General features: G+C 39.4%; 2 protein-coding genes across 2 annotated transcripts; both read left to right on the top strand.

The window, feature by feature from the left end:
- The first annotated feature begins 837 nt into the window (after positions 1-837).
- LOC138590973 (alcohol dehydrogenase 1) lies at positions 838-6,201 on the top strand. Its single transcript, XM_069661428.1, has 9 exons — positions 838-918; positions 2,193-2,294; positions 3,598-3,739; positions 3,936-4,023; positions 4,146-4,365; positions 4,534-4,794; positions 4,969-5,101; positions 5,726-5,864; positions 5,977-6,201. Exons 1-9 carry the CDS (start codon positions 901-903, stop codon positions 6,008-6,010), a joined length of 1,137 nt encoding a protein of 378 aa, XP_069517529.1. The 5' UTR covers positions 838-900; the 3' UTR covers positions 6,011-6,201.
- A 2,892-nt stretch (positions 6,202-9,093) lies between these two features.
- Positions 9,094-19,123, top strand: LOC138590998 (alcohol dehydrogenase 1-like). The gene is made up of 9 exons (XM_069661473.1): positions 9,094-9,148; positions 9,929-10,030; positions 15,874-16,015; positions 16,507-16,594; positions 16,843-17,062; positions 17,151-17,411; positions 18,219-18,351; positions 18,500-18,638; positions 18,746-19,123. The coding sequence occupies exons 1-9, from the start codon at positions 9,131-9,133 to the stop codon at positions 18,777-18,779; spliced, it is 1,137 nt and encodes a 378-aa protein (XP_069517574.1). The 5' UTR covers positions 9,094-9,130; the 3' UTR covers positions 18,780-19,123.
- Positions 19,124-19,588: the final 465 nt, after the last annotated feature.

Genomic DNA, 19,588 nt, shown 5'->3' with positions numbered 1-19,588 from the left:
CCAGTCAAACTATATTATTGTGATCTGTGAAAAAGAGAAAAGCATTGATATAAAAGGCATGATAATTTCAAAAATATTTAAATAAAAAAATAAACGCCTTTTTTTGTAGGCAATGTGTAATATAAATAATATTTCATTAATAATGTATAACTTTGTAGTTGTCTCACCATATCTGCAGGTCAGTATTAATTTCAAGATCTGCATCTCTTCAGTGGTTAATGTCAATTTCATAATGATCCTTACTGCTTGAAGTTAAGCAGCAGCAGCAGATGAAGAAATGAAGTGACAGTGTGCACATGGTAATGGCTTTTTTATTGGCAAACTAAATATTACATGCAAGACCGGTCTTACATCACTCATCTTTACATCACAGGGTGTTTGTCATTTGCTAGATTACCACACGTTACTGGTTAAAATGCACACTTGCTTAGACTGGCAAAGCAGTCAACAGCTTTTCCAACAGATGTTATGTGTAAAAAATTATGCCTGAACTTTTCAATTCTGCAGTTTGTGTTTAACTGTATTGGGATGTTTATTGAAAGTGACCAAATAGGGCAAATCTCCATCTAAAATATTTCTCAAAGGCTCATAGTTATCAGGAACTCACATCTTTTTTTTGTTTGTTTTTTAAAACTTATTAAAGGAGAAATCAATAATATAGAAAAGATTTATAGGATTTTGAAAGTTCAATTGTCAACATGTAATTCTGTCAACTAATGTGACAAATGAACTTGATTAAGTTTTGAAAAGCGCTCAAAGTCCCTGCCCATCTGAACCTTTACGCAACTGCTTCTTCTTGCAGCAGTATTTAAACGCCCAGGTACTCCCCTAATCACTCTCCAGTCCTGCAGCTCTATCTTTTTCAACTCACCCCTCATTTTGACACTCTTTGCTACAAAAATGGCAACAGCTGGTAAGGTAGGTGCAAAATTCAATTGAGCATAGTAGATAGCAACACAGAAGACAGAAAATAATGCATCAAATCTCACATACATATACTTTCCTTGATTATAAGGAGATCTTTGAGTGATCACAGTATTTCTAAATTTGATTGCATTTAATGCTTTTGTATGCAGTGTTAATTCAGTGGTGAGAGTGTGGATTGGTATAATAATCTATCCCAAGCTGATACCTGGTATAAATAAGCATTGTGGTGCTCTCTGTTCAGTGTTTGTCTGTGTAGATGCTTGTTTATTTTCCCTATACCAACTTGGAATAATTATCTTTACTCCAAAAAAAACGTTTGATTATAAAATGAAATAATCTGTTTGTCTTCGTTTCTCCTGTGCCTCAGTGAAATATAACATGTCCTCTTTAGACTTGACACAAAGCTTGAAACTATCCAGACCGTTTTGTGCAACTGTGGATATTGGCAAAGAAGAGGGGCTAGTAGGCCAAAAAAGATAAAAGAGGGAGCCAAGGAATTTATTGTGTTCCACAGTGAAAAAATGGCCAAGAACGCTTTCAGGCAAACCACTTCATTTGACAATCATGACAAGAACAGATTTAGTCAACGGTTTGCTCAGTTATATTACATTTGCACTGAATTATACTGCCCAAATAAAATGTGTTGCCAAATAACTTGTGTGTGGACCATAGACTGTTTCTTTTCAACTGATGTTTGCTTTTCAGTAGCAGCTGTATCAGATAAAGAGAAACCACTGTGCTCTAGTTAACATGCGATTAAAACATGTGCAGTACATATGTGAAACCCTTGTGTTTGTTTGCTTTGATGATTACTCTCATGTCTCATGTCTCTCACATTTAAGTCAATTTAGTGTGTCTAGATGACTTTCCATCTTGACATCATAGCACAAGAGATAGTAACATTTTTTTCAAACAGTTATTTGCTAAGAAATGCAGAACATCTTGGCTCCCCAGAAGCGCACTGGTAAAGCACGCAACCAATGTTCTAAGGCCAAATGCAGCAGTTGGGTTTGTTTCCAGCCCCGGCCCTTTGCTGCATGTCAGCACCTCTCTCTCTCCCCTTTCTTTTATTGTTTCTCTTCAGCTTTCCCTTTCAAAAAAGGCAAACATGCCTAAAATGCATAAAATGCATTTCAAATTAAACATGCACAAGTACACTTTTTAGGAAACTGACACGACATCTTTCCAAAAAAAACATTCTCCTAAAGTATAATATAATAGAATTACTGTGGTAACAATCAGTGATGTGTGTTGCTGCCCTCTAGGTCATCAAGTGCAAGGCAGCAGTGGCCTGGGAACCCAACAAGCCTCTGGTGATTGAGGACATTGAGGTCGCCCCACCGCAGGCCAATGAGATCCGCATCAGGGTGAGACAACTACTTTTAAGACTCACACGCAAACATACGCCTAATAGCATTGGTTCTCTACTGGTGTTCACACATACAGAGTGGCAGATTTATGACTTACATTTAAAACATGTTGAAAGAATGGATTCTAGATTTTAGTTGCAAATAAACAAAACCAGGGTTTTTTAAAATTTCATTTGCAATCATTTTGTCACATTTGGCCACTGTAATGGATTCTGCTGGTTGTACCCAGCTAGCTAATGTAAGCTAAAAATGGCATATCTGACTGTCTACAGCAGTGGTTCTCAAAGTGGGGTCCTAGGATCCCTGGGGGTCCGCAAACCATAGCCTGGGGGTCTGCGAAATCATTATAATTAATTTAATAATAAATTATAAAATTGTGCTGTATCATTGAAAACTACATGTCTACAGATGAGGACCATTTGCAACAATAAAACAAGCATATTGTGTCCATAACTCCCACCTACGTTAGCTTTGGACCAGTAGAAACTAATATGATTGTGAGACATCAAGTCAGTCTGTCATAAATCACTCAACTCACTCAGGTCGCAATGAACCGTTCCTGGAACTGTCTTGCTACTGTTAATTTTCTGAAAGCTTTTAAGATCAATTACTTGAAAATTACCCTCTGTTTTAAAGTATAAATGTGGTATTAACATGATTCAAATTGAAATGTTTTTCTTGTTTATCACTATGAAACAGGTTTGAAGTATTTGGGTTGATACGTTTTACAATACAAATAGTTCCAATGGCATCTAAGATCGCAAACGGTAGTAAGCATAAGCTTAATCGGTGTTCCGATTATGAGAGGGTCCTTGGAAAATGTTCTCCCCTGTACTTGGTCCCTGGCCCCAAAAAGTTTGAGAACCCCTGGTCTACAGTTTCCACCTAATAAACTGGTAAATAAGGATGGCTTCATACATTAATGTTGCAGTACATGATATTGTGCTAAATGACTGAGGCTATGGCATGGCCAAGGCACACATTGTAACATAAAGCTGTTTTCTTGCCAATCAGAGCAGAACTTGTAAACCTACCAAATGTAAGTAATGGTAAACAAAATGCCCATATGCTTTCCAAATAGTTCTCAGTTTAGATATGCTAATGTTTGCATTTTATGTTAGAGTGGCTAAACACACATTTTGTTTTTGTATTTGCTCTAATGTTTTTTGTTGCTCAGGACATAACTTTAAGAGGGTTACGCAAACTGTAAATTACTAATGCAGCTTTAAAGAAAGCATCATACCCAACTCTTATTAAGTAACAACCATCTTATTTTTGTGTGGCAATTGTCTTGGTGCAGATTGTGGCAACTGGGGTGTGCCACACAGACCTGTATCATCTGTTTGAGGGTATGCATAAGGACGGCTTCCCTGCTGTCCTCGGCCATGAGGGAGCTGGCATTGTAGAGAGCGTTGGGTCTGGAGTCATGGAATTCCAAATAGGTCAGTTAAAGCTTTCAAAGTCAACCGCTTTATTTGTCTAACAGATCATGTTGGTTTTTTCCATTGTGGTAGCAATGTTTGCTCTTGGAAGACCAAGGTGTATTATTGTTGGTTTTCCCAATTGATGTTTTTTTTTAAGTTGGCCAAAAATGTATTTGGTTTACATTAACATGGTGACATTGTTTCAAAATTCCAGGAGACACAGTGATTCCTCTGTTCATCTCCCAGTGTAAAGAATGTCGCTTCTGCAAGAGCCCAAAGACCAACCAGTGTGAGAAAGGATGGTGAGCTCATCTTTATTCATTATTCTATAAGGTTATAATGGTAAATTAACACTTTGTGTGCTATGTCTCTATGAATGACATAGTGCTCACTATTTCAGTGTAAACCTCTGTTCTCTGTTCAGGGTTGCTGACAGTTATGATGTGATGGCATCAGCAGAGTCCAGGTTTACCTGTAAGGGCAAGAAGCTGCTGCAGTTTATGGGAACCAGTACCTTCTCTGAGTACACTGTGGTTAACCAGATGGCTGTGGCTAAGATCGACCCAGGTGCCCCTCTGGACAAAGTCTGTCTCCTTGGCTGTGGGGTCTGCACAGGTTTTGGAGCAGCAGTTAATACTGCTAAGGTGTGCATGTTTTACTGTAAGGCATAGTCTAACAAGTATTCTTGAAGGATATGTAACCGCATGTGGCACCATAGTTATTAGAGAGATCTGATCTGATGTTTATTATTGTGTGGAGCATTAGGAAGTCCAACCTTAAGTACCCTGTTACAAAAGTCTGTTCTACTATAGGTGGAACCGGGCTCCACATGTGCCGTGTTCGGCCTCGGAGCTGTGGGTTTGGCTGCAGTCATGGGCTGCCATTCTGCAGGAGCCAAGAGGATTATCGCTGTTGACATCAATCCAGAGAAGTTTGAAAAGGCCAAGGTGTTCGGCGCGACAGACTTCGTGAACCCAAAGGATCACAATAAACCCATCAGCCAAGTGCTGTCTGAGATGACCAACGGAGGAGTGGACTTCTCTCTGGAATGTGTTGGGAATGTGGGAGTCATGGTAGGGAGATAATGATTTGAAGCTGGCTGAAGAAAGAGAAGGCTAATTATGTTCAAGATTCTTTCCAAATAACAAGTGTTCTGTAACTATCAAAGCACACATTATCTCAAGTGCACTTGGGATTTGAACCATGTGTTTGCAAGCCCACTGACTTTGTGCTTTTTCCCAATCCAGCGCAGTGCTCTGGAGTGTTGTGTGAAAGGTTGGGGTGTCAGTGTGATTGTCGGCTGGACAGACTTGTACGACTTTGCTGCCCGACCCATTCAGCTGATAGCTGGACGAACATGGAAGGGCTCCGTTTTTGGAGGTGAGATTCTGTCCGTCAGATATGACAATCTGGAATTAATGATGAGACTACTGTTGCTTTCATGGTCACACATTTTAAGATGGAAGGTATACATTAATATGAGATGACCAAGGGGCAGACCCCAGAGGAGAAGTGAAGATGTGAATGTATATGTTGACCTCCGACCACAGGAGTTTTAGGCCAATGAATCCCAATTTAAACCAACAATGGGAGGAGAAACCTCATCATACTTATCATACACCCGCATTTCTGAAGTACTTCAGTTTATTGTATAGCTTCTTCAGTTTGTCAACCTTAATGAGCTGAAATGTTAGTTCCGCGTTGTTGTGTGAGTAACCCTGCGAGGAACAAGTGGAGTGGAGTTAGTTTAGCTGACTGAGTTCCTGTTAGGGCCTACATTTTTCCAGGTTGACTAGACAGCAAAGGCATCTCCTATTTGGCCTGTTAGTAGCTGCTAGAGCCATAGGGCTTAGTGCTAATGAAATCCGCTTACCAGGTCAACCTCTGCTGTGAGGGAAACCAAAAGGCTTTAGGCTAGATCCCTGCAATAATTCAATAATAGTATTATCAGGAGAAAACTCTATTTACTATAGTCTTATTACATTAATGTTTTCTGTGACTCAGGTTTTAAAAGTAAGGATGGCGTGCCACAGATGGTCAAAGCCTACCTGGACAAGAAGGTGAAGCTGGATGAGTTCATCACTCACAACATGGCCTTGGCTCAGGTCAATGATGCTATTGAACTGATGAAGCACGGCAAATGGTATATTTTTTCACACTCCTATACTTTCCCCACCATGACTTACAAACTAGCTACACAGATGAAGAAATGTTACTTGCAAGTCCTCTAATTTCTGTTCTTTTTTCCCCCACAGTATTCGGACAGTCCTGAGTGTTTCTCCACAATAAGACCATTGTGTTGCCTATCATGATTCCAAAACCATTGAATGACCTGCAACTATGTATTGCCACATCATATCAATGGCTTCCTTGTTTGGGTTTTTTTCTTTTTATGTGCTTAAGTGTCCACAGAACTGTTATGTACTCACACCAGCTTAGTTAAAACAATATTTGCTTAACTTGGCATGCAGTGTGCACATTATTATTAAAGTCCAACTGAAATTAAAATGCTTTTTTGTGATTGTTACAGCATTATATCTGCTCTATATATATCGCCTATCCAGCGTACTACTTTAAAGGCACAACCAGAAACCCATTTGCCCCCTCGTTTTACAGTAATTTTTAAAACCGGATTTTGGTGCAGCCAATCCACTCTTGTGTTAACAATACTGTCTATGTTCTAGGCAGAACAGATGGTCACTCTTAGCCAGATAACGGCCAACCACGCACACAGACTTTGAACAACAATAGAGTTAATAAGCTACAGCATTTCACAATCAGCTGCTATAAAAAACCTTATCTATACACAGTTTTTCCTCACTGTTTTGACAGTCCCACACTTTCATGCACATCAGACCAGTTAGGCCTGTTAACTTGGGAAAATGTTTCCAATTGTAAATTGCATTTCAACAAGCCTGTACTTGAATAACCTCCTTTGGTCCTCATCCTTAATACATGTCTACCTTAACATAAATGTGTTCAGCAGATCAAATAAAACAGCTCGTCTCTCATTGTAGCCATGGGGATCTGTCAATCTGACATAACACAGAACCCACTGTACAACAGGATTGCTTAATCTTTCATTTGTAAGGATGTAATAGTATAAATGATCATCATTTAAAATACAAAATTAAATGCATTTGTGCCAAGAAACCAAGTCTCTCCCTGTAATACCAAATTACAGCAAAAGTTATGAAGTTTTGTTACATGTTTTAATGTTTAACCCCAAAACAGTCGACATTAAATTATTATTGGGGCTGCTGTGGCTCAGTGGTAGAGTCGGTAGTCTTTCAATCGGAAGGTCAGAGGTTCGATCCCCAGCTCCCTCAGTCTACGTGTCGAAGTGTCCTTAGGCAAGACACTCAAACCCAAATTGCTCCCGGTGGCATAGCCAACGGGTATGAATAACTGATTGATAACTGATTGACAGTTGGGCACTTTACGTAGCAGCCTCTGCCATCAGTGTGTGAATGTGTGTATGAAGGGGTGAATGTAAAGACTAGAAAAGCGCTATATAAGTACAGTCCATTTACCATTACGGAAAAGTCCAGTGTCCCAAGAGTGACCCTGTTTTGTTTTGTTTTCAGTGGGTAATTTAAAGTCAGAATGTACTTACAAAAGTCTCGTATTGTCATTGTAACTTAACTTCAATACAATTCAATATATGAACTCATAAAACCAGCAGAAGTCCAAGGGTCAGGCAGGAGATCATGGAGGCTGTGTCAGCTAAGCAGAACTAAAGGCTGAGGCGGGGTCACGGCAGGTCAGGACAAAGACAACGCAAGCCTACTTGTATAGTTATCTGAAAAAATGAAGAATCTGTAAGCAAGGGACAAGCTTCCTGGTGTCAGCAGAATTTTGTTTTACATTTGTTGTCCATTTGTGGTCCAAGTAGTGTTGAACAGCCAGGTCAAGAGCAAAAGAGCTGAGAAGCATTGGGCAAAATGCAATGCTGATGACTATATTTTTTAATCTGTACAAACAGATATCTGCATATGAATTCAGAAAACAAGTCTCTCAACTCCATTCTCCCTTTTCAAGTTGCCTATATTGCGCTGTAAACACTGACTAGCAGACGGAAAAGGAAGTCTTAGTCGGATGTCAGTTATCATGTTATCCTCTGGCTACACTGTGAACTCAGAAATATTGGGTGTCGACCCATAGAGGCTTAATGGGGCAGCTGTGGCTCAGTGGTAGAATCACTCATCCTTCATTCGAAAGGTTTGGGGTTTGATTCCCGACTATATGCCAAAGCATCCTTGAGCAAGACACTGAACCCCAAATTGCTTCCAATGGCATAGCCATCAGCGTACAGAGTGTTGCATAGTTGCCTCTGCCATGTGTGTGTGAAGGGGTGAATGTGACATATAGTGTACAAAGCACTTTGAGTGGTCTGAAGGAGACTAATAAAAAGCGCTACATAAGTGCAGTCCATTTACCATTTAATCGGCATCTGACGATAGCCGATGAGTTCAGAATGATGGTATAGCACCTCTCAAACTGTCTCCACACTCAGGGGTGTGAAGGGGGATTTGATTTTCTCAAAGAATCACTACAGACCAAAGTATCTGCCTGAATCTATCATCCCTTTAACTCAACACTCAGGTGTAGCTGTGCCAACAATCTTGTTTTGCCAAGGCTTTAGGAGTAGCGCAAGTAAGTAAGCGAAACTAAAGACACTCTACATTCAACACACAAACCACTGTTTTGTGTCATGGTGCCAGAAAAATTAATCAACTTGTGGTGGGTGGATTCAAAGGTCTGTACACAGGCAAGCGCCAGGCTAGATCTTTCCCCCTGTTTCTAGTCTTCATCCAAAGGTCAGCAGCAATTTCTTATTTACTTAACAGACATGAGCGTTGTATCATCATCTCACCTAACTGAGCAAGAAAGTAATAAAGCATATTTCACAAGAGGCTATGTTAAACTTTTCCTTAAGAGTCTTTTTTCCGGATCATCTTTGAAGAAGTTCAAAAGTCTCTGAAGCTAATAAAAGTTTTGTGGGGATTTGAAAATGATTGTTTAATCATAAAATCATTTGGTTGTAAAAAGAGATTCAAATTCAGTTGTAGTGGTTGCTACTTCCTTTTTGCACACAGGCTCAAGAGTTTTTTCTCTAAGAGTCTGTTCTCCAAATCATCTTTCAAGAAATTCAAAAGTCTCCGAATTGTTTAATCATACACTGTTTTGGTTGCAAAAAGAGATTAACATTCAGTTGTTGCGGTTGCAGCTTGGTTTCTGCACACAGGAAGTTTTCATGTGTCTGTGTACTCAAGGACTGCTTCCGCAATATATAGTGCAGAATCTCTTTCCTGCTCCTCCCCACTCTTATCCTCAGCTGTACTTGTAACTTGACTCCTCAGGCACTTGTTAACTGCAGTACAGTACTACGCTTACACTGCAGCAAAAATGGCCACAGCTGGTAAGGTAAGAAACAACCAACTTGTGGGAAGTATACTTAATGATACTTTATAAGTTCTTTTGTGCATGAAGTATTTTCTGTAATTACAAAAAAACAAGTTAGAAATATTTAAATTTTTGTAAAACTACCTGTTTTTCTGTGTCATTGAAATATTTCATGTCCTGTTCCTACTACTATAAACTATTTTAGTCTGTTTTGCCTCTACAGTAGATATTGGCAAAGACAAAGGGCTAATGAGCCAAAAACAAACCGTCCAAAGTCCGTAGTCCATACTGTCATTGTACATCCACTGTGTATTAAAGGATTACTTATAATTCAGGGCAACTTATTCACTCAGAAGTTTACTAGCTACATTAAAACTATTCCCACAAAGGACGTGTTCAGTCAAATACCTCATGTTTATCAAGAACTGATTGTTTTCATGTGATGTTTGCTTTTCACAGGAGTGGTTTTATCAGAGACATTGAAGCCATGAGAGATGAACATGTCACAATAAACAAACTCAGGGATGATGTGAAACACGAAAAAGTTTTGACATTGAAGTAGGCCTCTAATGAATGCGATATACATATGATGGTTCTTGTTGATGTGACATGTTGCCTTTTACATAATACAGTATGTGGCGACAATATGTTGCTTTGCCAAGCTCTCTCTTCAGTCAGGGCAATGAACTGAGCATATAAAATGTTCAGAGTTAAACTTTTCCTAGTATGGTTAAACAGTGTCAGACCAAAAACCTATTTTCATGCATGGGTTATTTCACATGGTTTCCTTTTCCCTTTTAGGTCATCAAGTGCAAGGCGGCAGTGGCCTGGGAGCCCAACAAGCCTTTGGTGATTGAGGAGATTGAGGTAGCCCCACCCCAGGCCAATGAGGTCCGCATGAAGGTAAATGCTAAATGGTAAATGGACTGTACTTATATAGCGCTTTTCTAGTCTTTGCGACCACTCAAACCTGCTTTTACACTACATGTCACATTCACCCATCCATACACACACACATTCACACACTGATGGCAGAGGCTGCTACCAAAAGTGCCCAATTGTCAATCAGTTATTCAGACCCGTTGGCTATGCCACCGGGAGCAATTTGGGGTTCAGAGTCTTGCCCAAGGACACTTTGACATGTAGCCTGAGGGAGCTGGGGATCGAACCTCCGACCTTCCGATTGAAAGACGTCCGACTCTACCACTGAGCCACAACCACAGCCTTGAAGAATGTAAACTTTCTGAATGCACACACGCTGTGTTACTTCACTCGCAGAAGCCTTACTTACTCTCACATTAGAAGTTTCAAAAGGCTTTATCAGACACCTTGAAGCGAGCTATTAACATGTGATAATAAAAAAACTCAAGGATGATATGAAACACGAAAAACATTTTTTTGCAAGTTGCAAATATGTTTCCGGCACCGATGTGAGCAATTACCATGGTGGCCTGTTGATCAGGATAGAGACATAACAAAGCGAATCCACCCTTTAGTCCAAATATGTTCACATCTGGTTCCAAAAAAAAGAGTTGGTGACATCTGTAGAAGAAATTAATAATCTTCAGGTCCGATTCAGTGGCTGGTTCAGATGAGTTTTATTCACTGCGCAGTGGAGAGAGATCATCACAGCAAGTTGTAGAAAACCTCTCTGACTAGAGTCAGCTCTAGTCAGATTATATATCTTGGGTCACAGTAAACAAAGGGCTAACCAAAAGGGCTATGCTTATTGAAATCGAGCAACAAAGGGCAATACACAACCAAGATGAAAGAAGCTACGGTGTCATTCTCAGAGGGGGGTGTCTGGGGGACCAAACTAACAAGAGGGTTCAAGCGAGCTTCTCGAGGCTCATACAGTGGTCTTAGGTGTGAAGAACTCACAGTCTGATGGCTAAACAAATGTATAGAAGGAAGTTAATCACAGGGGTTCCTTTGGAAACATCAAAACCTTGATTAACACTGATGTGATAGCAGGAAGGAAAAAGAATACACTCTGATGTTGTTCAGCTCTGAAGTTACAATTTGTTGAGACAATTTAACTAAAAGTAGAAAGGTGGAACGAATTGTGAAGAAAACCATAATTATTTAAGATGTTAACAAATACAGAATTAAAGCTATAAATTCTGTTTCCACAATTCCTCCTTTTGTCCTTTATAGGACAACATCAACATCAATAACAGAGATTAGACATAAAATGTGGCACAATTCGTGAAAGGATCTATTGAAAAGTTCATGAAGCGTAAGTGAACAGTTGGATGTGAAATGGGGAAGCACTCATCTTCAGCAGTATGAGTGTGTATTGTACACAAGCTATAGGATGAAGATGATAGTCTCAAGTCCAAATTGTAGAAGCATTTTTTTGGGGGGGGTATTTGGAAAGAAAAAAAAAAACATAGTCACAGTTTGAAAATCCCATTCATGACCTTCTCCGGTGCCTTTGATAGACCATTTCAGTGGTTGTAGAGAGGTATGGAGACGTTTGATTCTGATTCTGGTATGGTGGCGGGGTAGCAGAGCTTACACTTGCTTGCAGGGGAAGAATGCAATTGGGCATAAAACTATGTGATGGGAAAGATGATGTGACACAGTCCGAGATGGGAAAACCATTAAAGGGGGAACTATGGGGAAGTAATTGTGGGAAAGGTTTGGTAGATGAGTCCAGTGTCTCCCATATTCCAAGCGCGGGGGACTGCATTAAGTCTTTACAAACTCCTCCTTGTTGGTCAGCAGTGGCTGTTGTTCTGTAGAAGGGGGACTTCCCAGAGCAAGTCTGTCCTCCTGGCCCTTGCCAGTGGTGTCAAGGAGTCACAGGAGCAATACTCATGAGAGTGGTCATCAGCCGCAACATTGGTGTCCTCTGTGGGCATCCGATCAGTTGACGCTGGTTGATATCATCATCCTGGTGGGGCACTGGTTCTTTTGCAGTGGGAGGAGGGGATCTACGAAGGTCATCCATCACACTTCAAGACGGTGTCGGTGGTCGCCAGGACTTGGGATGGGCTGTTCCAGCATTGTCTGTAGTCAGCAGGACTTGGGATGTGTTGGTCCACCTGGGCTGTAGAGCTGTATCCCTTCAGTTGCATCATCGGGCTGGATGTTGTAGTTACCACTATCAGCAGGAGAAGCCTCGGGCCGCAATTGTCTGTCGAAGTAGAGCTTAAGAAGAGGAAAACTGCAACTTGCAAAAGTTAATGTCAGTTTTGATCATCAATATCATGGTGGGAAAGCTATGGAAGGTGTGTCAGGAGATATTTGCTGCTCATTAAATGTTCATAGGTGTTCATCCAGTTCTTTCAGTTCTGTCAGTTGTTTCTCATTGTCCTCAAGACAATGGGCAAAGACTTATGTCCGTTAAAATAAAAAGGAAAAAAACAAACAAACATGAACAATCACAGGTTTTAGATGCATAAAATAAATTAAGATATTAAACAAAAATCCTTGAGAAGGAGGGTGGTCTTTTTGAATGGTCACATTAATTTGTAGTAGATTTTGGAAAGCTGCAAAATTCTGCAAATCTATTTTTATTTATTTATTTATTTATTTTTTCAAATTAAGCACAAATGTGCTTCTCATTTATTTAAGCCACCATCCTCCTTTTGCTCGTGTGTCATTTGATATGCCACATGAGCAAACTGAGGAATAAGAGAATGTGGGGCTACTACGCGGCCGTCGTAGGAGCATCACAAACCCTTAACAAAGGGAAACAAAAGAAACAACAATAATAACAACACTCGGGGAAGGCAGGTTTGTAACACAAGAATAATAACAGTTAAACAATATTCTTTTGTTAAGGTTTGTCTCGAGTGTCTTTCAAGCTGGCTAAAATGCTGGCTGAATTCCTTCCTTCACTTTGCTCAAACCAGGTCATATACCTCAACCAATTAACCTTCTTTATCAACTTACTATTCCTTTCTTTCACTTGCAAAATCTCTCTACGGTCCTTCTAATACAACATTGTCAACTGATCTCACTAATGTGAAACATTCGTTGGTTTCTTTTGTCCATTCAAACCATTCTGGTACATCCGCCACACAATCATTACCAACATTCACATACATATACCATGCTAGGGTGCCCCTATCAGGAATCCATTGTCTACTCTGGCTTTTACCCATTTCAGAAACAAGAACAGCACTAAAACACAGTGAAAGTATTGAAGAAAGAAGGTAAAAAAAAATTTAAAAAAATAAAATAAAATAAAATGTGGTCAAATGAAATAAAGGAACTGAAATCGGAAGCAAAAAATAAAATAAAATGAAAGAAATTAGAAAATTAAAACACAGTGTACAATAACAACAAACAAAATTTCAGATTTAAATTTTAAATGTAAGAAATTAAATGTGAGGTGGGTTTCTTTTTTAGAGAAAATTTAAACTAGACAAGAATAGAAGGGAAAAAGTTAGAAACCAAAAAAACAAAGCAAAACAATAACATAAAATAAGGAGAAAAATACAGCAAACGACTGAAAACCAATGAGGTTATTGATATGTAAACTAATGTAACAAAAATAATAACATTATGAATGAGGAAGAGATGCAAAATTATGAAACAAAATTTGGACTTGGATGCATAGAGAAAGAAACAAAACCAATCAAACAACAACAACAACAACAACAAAAAACAAAAAACAAAAAACAAAAACAAAAACAAAACCCCACAATGAGCTTAAAGAACACACACCAAGAGAAAATATCTAGTAGACATTCCAGCCCATGTCATTAACACATAGAATTAGATGCATAAGCAACCACAATTGGCATAAATCACATAATGCAGCATCAATCAAGCCCATACAGTATGTATCAAAACAGCTATCACAAACAAAACATTAATGACAAAAAAGAAACACAGCATAGAATGGTAGTGATGGGATACTCCCCATATGCCAAGGAGAATTCACTGACTCACTCAAAACAAAACAAAACAAAACAATAAGCCAAGGCAAAGTGCTGACACATTGAGGGAACAAAGATCAATGAGTCTAGGGTACACACACAACGATGAGACAACAAACAGACGAACAAAACAAGACGAACAAATCCGGTCACAAAAAAATTGTCGTGCGAATTGCGAATTCAGAACGGGAATATTATGATATTTCAGCACCAATTTCAATTCCAGGACAATCAGGCCTCTTCAGAGATACCACACTCTGGAAATCCACTGGGGATAATAGTAACGATAGTCTGGTTACTCCTATTACCTATTATCCACAGCTTCAACACAGGAAATACGATAATAGTAACGACAGTCTGGTTACTCCTATTACCTATTATCTTCCTGCTATGGTCAGGCATTACACTATAATAACCTCACACAGCAGGAAATCCCAAACAGGGGAATTGCTCTGTGCAACACAGTTGGTAGAGACTGGTTACTCCTCCAAAGCTATTATACAACCCATGTACCCATGGAGCAGGCTTTACGATAGAATAATTTCATACAGAAGAAAGCTCTCAAGCAGGAGAAAATTCTTCTGTATGATACCATAAAAAGCCTCAGTCTGGTTACTGGTACTTTGATTATGGCATAAGGCCAAGTCTGGTTACTGGTCCTTAAATGATTAAACTACCTACTCACAGGCTTTACCACATTGCAATTCTTATAAAGCAAAATTTTCAAAGACGAGGACGGGAAAAATTTGCAATACATATTACAATACTACCTGCAAGTACATCCATAACCTACATAAAACATAAAGATACAATCACGGAGGACAACAAATTAGGCCTTAAAACTCACCAGAACCACCAGCAGCACAATTTTTTCTTACAAAAACTTCCAAGTAATTTGCTGCAATTCTTAAATTCAAATTAAATCGCGTTACCTGGGTCTATGGAGGATCCACAGACAGAACAGAGCAGCGTGAATATCAGCAAAGTGAGGAAATATCCTTTGGATTTGGCGCCGTTTGCTGATATTCAGCATCACTCATCTCAGTCAAAAGATGTCCCATAGCCCAAGGTTTGCGAGTTGCCAACAACGCCATATTGTAGAAGAAATTAATAATCTTCAGGTCCGATTCAGTGGCTGGTTCAGATGAGTTTTATTCACTGCGCAGTGGAGAGAGATCATCACAGCAAGTTGTAGAAAACCTCTCTGACTAGAGTCAGCTCTAGTCAGATTATATATCTTGGGTCACAGTAAACAAAGGGCTAACCAAAAGGGCTATGCTTATTGAAATCGAGCAACAAAGGGCAATACACAACCAAGATGAAAGAAGCTACGGTGTCATTCTCAGAGGGGGGTGTCTGGGGGACCAAACTAACAAGAGGGTTCAAGCGAGCTTCTCGAGGCTCATACAGTGGTCTTAGGTGTGAAGAACTCACAGTCTGATGGCTAAACAAATGTATAGAAGGAAGTTAATCACAGGGGTTCCTTTGGAAACATCAAAACCTTGATTAACACTGATGTGATAGCAGGAAGGAAAAAGAATACACTCTGATGTTGTTCAGCTCTGAAGTTACAATTTGTTGAGACAATTTAACTAAAAGTAGAAAGGTGGAACGAATTGTGAAGAAAACCATAATTATTTAAGATGTTAACAAATACAGAATTAAAGCTATAAATTCTGTTTCCACACATCGAAAATGCTGAACTCGAGGATGTAAAAGGGGGGCTCAAAAACCAATGGGTGACACCACAATTGCTACATCCCCTTAATTTATACAGTCTATGATTGTTTCCCAGAAATCCTTTTTAACTGTCTCTGTGTTTTCATTGTTTGGCTTCTGTCTTTGGTGCAGATTGTGGCGACTGCAGTGTGCCATACGGACTTATACCACCTTTATGAGAATATGCATGAAGAAGGCTTTCCAACAGTCCTCGGCCACGAGGCAGCAGGGATTGTAGAGAGCGTCGGGCCTGGAGTCACTGAATTTCAGCCAGGTCGGCATTATTGGAATATATGCCCATTTGCTTCCTATTCAAGAGTGTCAAGCCTGTGTATTTGACGTTATTTAGCTAAGGCTAAATATTAGAAACAGCTTGTCTGGCTCTTTTTTCGTTATTCAAAAGCTGAAATTTCTTTTGACAAGGAAAACAATTTAATATTTTATCTGTACCTGTTGGAATTACAAGTTTATAAACACAACTCACTGTTTGACGAGTTTGCGGCTTTGTCCATCAGATGGCACCATCAAAATGTATCATCAGTTTGATCTATTGTATGCTTTATTGACCAGTATTTATTTAACAGTGTTCTAAGCTAAAGAAAGAAAATGGAAGAAAACAGTTGCAAGCAAAATTAGGCATTGTGAAAGTTTATAAAGAAAGCAAACTGATGCCCATCTGTGCCATTCATCCACTATTCTTTATACCAGTATAAAAGCCTAAAATGAATTTTACCTTCACATGGCAAACTTGTTTCTATCTTTCAGGTGACAAGGTTATCCCTCTGTTCATCGCTCAGTGTAAAGAATGTCGCTTCTGTAAGAGCCCAAAGACCAACCAGTGTGTAAAAGCATGGTGAGCACAATCAGAACCTCCATCTCCTGCCATCCAATGATACTCTTTATTCTCAACTTAAATATCGATCCTCTAGGATGTGTACCTGGCTATAACATGGTTGTAGGTCCATTTGACAAAGTTATTTACATGTTCATTTAGATGCTGTCTGAAGGTACGATAGGACAGATAATTCTGATTTGTCACGTGAACATACTGCAAGTATTTAGTAAACCATAAGAGAACAAGACAAACTTTATTCTTCTCAGGGTTGCTAATCAACCTAAGATAATGGCACCGGTGAAGTCCAGGTTTACCTGTAAGGGGAAGACGCTGCTGCAGTTTACAGGAACCAGTACCTTCTCTGAGTACACTGTGGTCAACGAGTTGGCTGTGGCTAAGATCGACCCAGCTGCCCCTCTGGACAAAGTCTGTCTGATTGGCTGTGGGATCTGCACAGGATACGGAGCAGCGGTTAATACTGCTAAGGTATGCATGTTTGACTTTTGCAGAAAAACCTACATCATTATTAGATTAAAGCAATGTATTTTGTTGACCAACGTCTATTTTAATTTAGGTGGAACCGGGCTCCACATGTGCCGTGTTCGGCCTCGGAGCTGTGGGTTTGGCTGCAGTCATGGGCTGTGATGCTGCAGGAGCCAAGAGGATTATCGCTGTTGACATCAATCCTGATAAATTTGAAAAGGCCAAGGTGTTTGGCGCTACCGACTTTGTGAACCCTAAGGATCACACTAAACCCATCAACGAAGTGATCTCTGAGATGACTGACGGAGGAGTGGACTTCTCCCTGGAATGTGTCGGGAATGTGGGAGTCATGGTAGGAAGAAGAATATGTATTATCAAAAAACACTTAATATGTGAAGCAAAACACTTAGTTTACCTGCAAAGGGCTGTAAACCCATACAAAACCATTAATTTATGTGGGAAACAAATGATTGTGTAAATCAATAAAATCATTGGCACTATAGTGGCACGTTCCATTGCCATTGTGTGAAACAAAGGTGGTCCAAATTTGTAGGTGTTGTCAAAATTACACAACTGGTTTCTTCATCTTCTATTTTCCAAGCTGTCTTGTCCTATATGTTTCACTGACACTGTACGCCTACTATACCAGACTGTCACTTTTCCAAAGCTAACTGAGTATTAAAGTGACTACTTTTGACAATCTACTTCTGGAAGCAAAAGGGGAAAAAGGTTTGCATGTAATGTGAGGAAAAACTATTTTATTATTTCTGTTATGGCAACAAACATAGTACACTAAACAGAATTTAAAATCTAAAATTGCACTTCACAGAAACATGCCTATTACTGTAATACCAAAAGAACCTACTGTCGAAACAAACATTAAGCATTAATATATGACAGTAACAAAATACAGTTACAGTGCTGAACAATGGACATCCTGGTGCTTCTGTCTGTTTGACCACGACTGAAAATTGTCAATTTATTTTGCAAACATTACTGCCACTGACATCACATATATCTACAAACAATTATTTAACTTAACAGTTCTGCTAACTCAATTTCCTATGTCTTTCATCATCAGCAAATTGTTTCCAAGCAAGCTATTCCCAGCTCCTCTTTAATTACAGGCCAACTAACTTTGTGCTGTTTCTCCATCCAGCGCAGTGCCTTGGAGTCTTGTGTGCAGGGTTGGGGTGTAAGCGTGATTGTTGGCTGGACAGACCTCCAAGATGTTTCTGCCAGACCTATTCAGATGATTGCTGGACGCACATGGAAGGGCTCCGTGTTTGGAGGTAGGACAACTGTGACCATCACCAGCAACTAATAAATATCTTAGAGCTAGATGGCTGTGTGCTAATGTTCTGCATTTCCCAGCTAGTTGTAGTCTGGATAATAGTCTATGCTATTATTTTGTAATTATTTATATATTTTTTGTGTCAGGCTTTAAGGGCAAGTATGGCGTTCCTCCGATGGTTAAAGCCTACATGGACAAGAAGTTGAAGGTCGATGAGTTCATCACTCACAATTTGCCCTTGGATCAGATCAATGATGCCTTCGAAATGATGAAGCACGGCAAATGGTGAGTTTACACTCCAATACTTGGACCAATATTCATGACTCAGCAGCATCACAGTTAATTAATAAATTAATGCAGGTCTACTCATTTCTGTTATTTTTGTTCCACAGCATTCGGACGGTCCTGAATGTTTCTACAGAATAAGACCCAGTTTTCCTTCCAATGACTCCAGGGGAATTTAGTAATTTACAACTTTAGAGATCTGATGAAAAATATTTTCACAAATACTACGATGAACATAAAAAGGATATCTATCAACTTTTGCACATTACATGTCCATGACCTCGAAAAATCAACACTATTAACTGAATTATGTGGAGAATGTGAATGTGAGAGTCATCTGCAGTGTTGACATTAAGCAAAACAACATGTTCAAGTGTTTATAAAGCAAAAAAACATTGGCATTAAGTGGCCTCCTTGTTTGTGGTCAGGTTTTTCTTTTGTGGTGTGTTGTGGATAGAGCATTTACATGTTTTCATCAACGTCCATCATTTCTCAGAATGCTTCATTAAACTTTTTGTCAAGTTTCATTTAAGTTTCATTCTGTACAGCCTAATTGTACCAACATTAGCTTAACTTTGCAGACAGTTTTGTTATCATTCTGCTAGGATGATCCAGCTTTCGTCTCAGAGCACTTCTGTTTGATTCATGGAGAATCTGTGATAAAGAACAGGATATTGCAGTTAAACAAGACGCACATTCAAATAAGGATACAAAACCTTATTACTACTTACAATAACAGCTGATGTTGACCACGGTGTGATTTTATGGTTAGGAAATTACAGCTGGCAGCAAAACAGTGTTGCTATTTGTGTCTACAACAGTAGATTAATAGGCATCACTAAACACATCGTAGGAGTTCATACAACCTCTATGACGAAAGTTTGTAATTTCAGCAATCACTAGTGAGTCGTTGCATGTGGACTTCATAATTAGAATAATTGGGATTCCAT

This window comes from Semicossyphus pulcher, unplaced genomic scaffold (genome assembly GCF_022749685.1).
Source record: "Semicossyphus pulcher isolate SPU_LCO1_2020_fin unplaced genomic scaffold, fSemPul1.0.p SCAF_14, whole genome shotgun sequence".
NCBI lineage: Eukaryota > Metazoa > Chordata > Actinopteri > Labriformes > Labridae > Semicossyphus > Semicossyphus pulcher.
The sequence above is the reverse complement of the archived record's forward strand: the minus strand, read 5'-3'. Positions and strand labels throughout refer to the sequence as shown.

Coding starts and splice junctions, on each gene's coding strand:
- LOC138590998 (XM_069661473.1), top strand. Junction 16,595..16,842: donor AACCAGTGTGTAAAAGCATG/GTGAGCACAATC, acceptor TATTCTTCTCAG/GGTTGCTAATCAACCTAAGA. Junction 17,412..18,218: donor TCGGGAATGTGGGAGTCATG/GTAGGAAGAAGA, acceptor TTCTCCATCCAG/CGCAGTGCCTTGGAGTCTTG.
- LOC138590973 (XM_069661428.1), top strand. Junction 2,295..3,597: donor CCAATGAGATCCGCATCAGG/GTGAGACAACTA, acceptor GTCTTGGTGCAG/ATTGTGGCAACTGGGGTGTG. Junction 5,102..5,725: donor GAAGGGCTCCGTTTTTGGAG/GTGAGATTCTGT, acceptor TCTGTGACTCAG/GTTTTAAAAGTAAGGATGGC.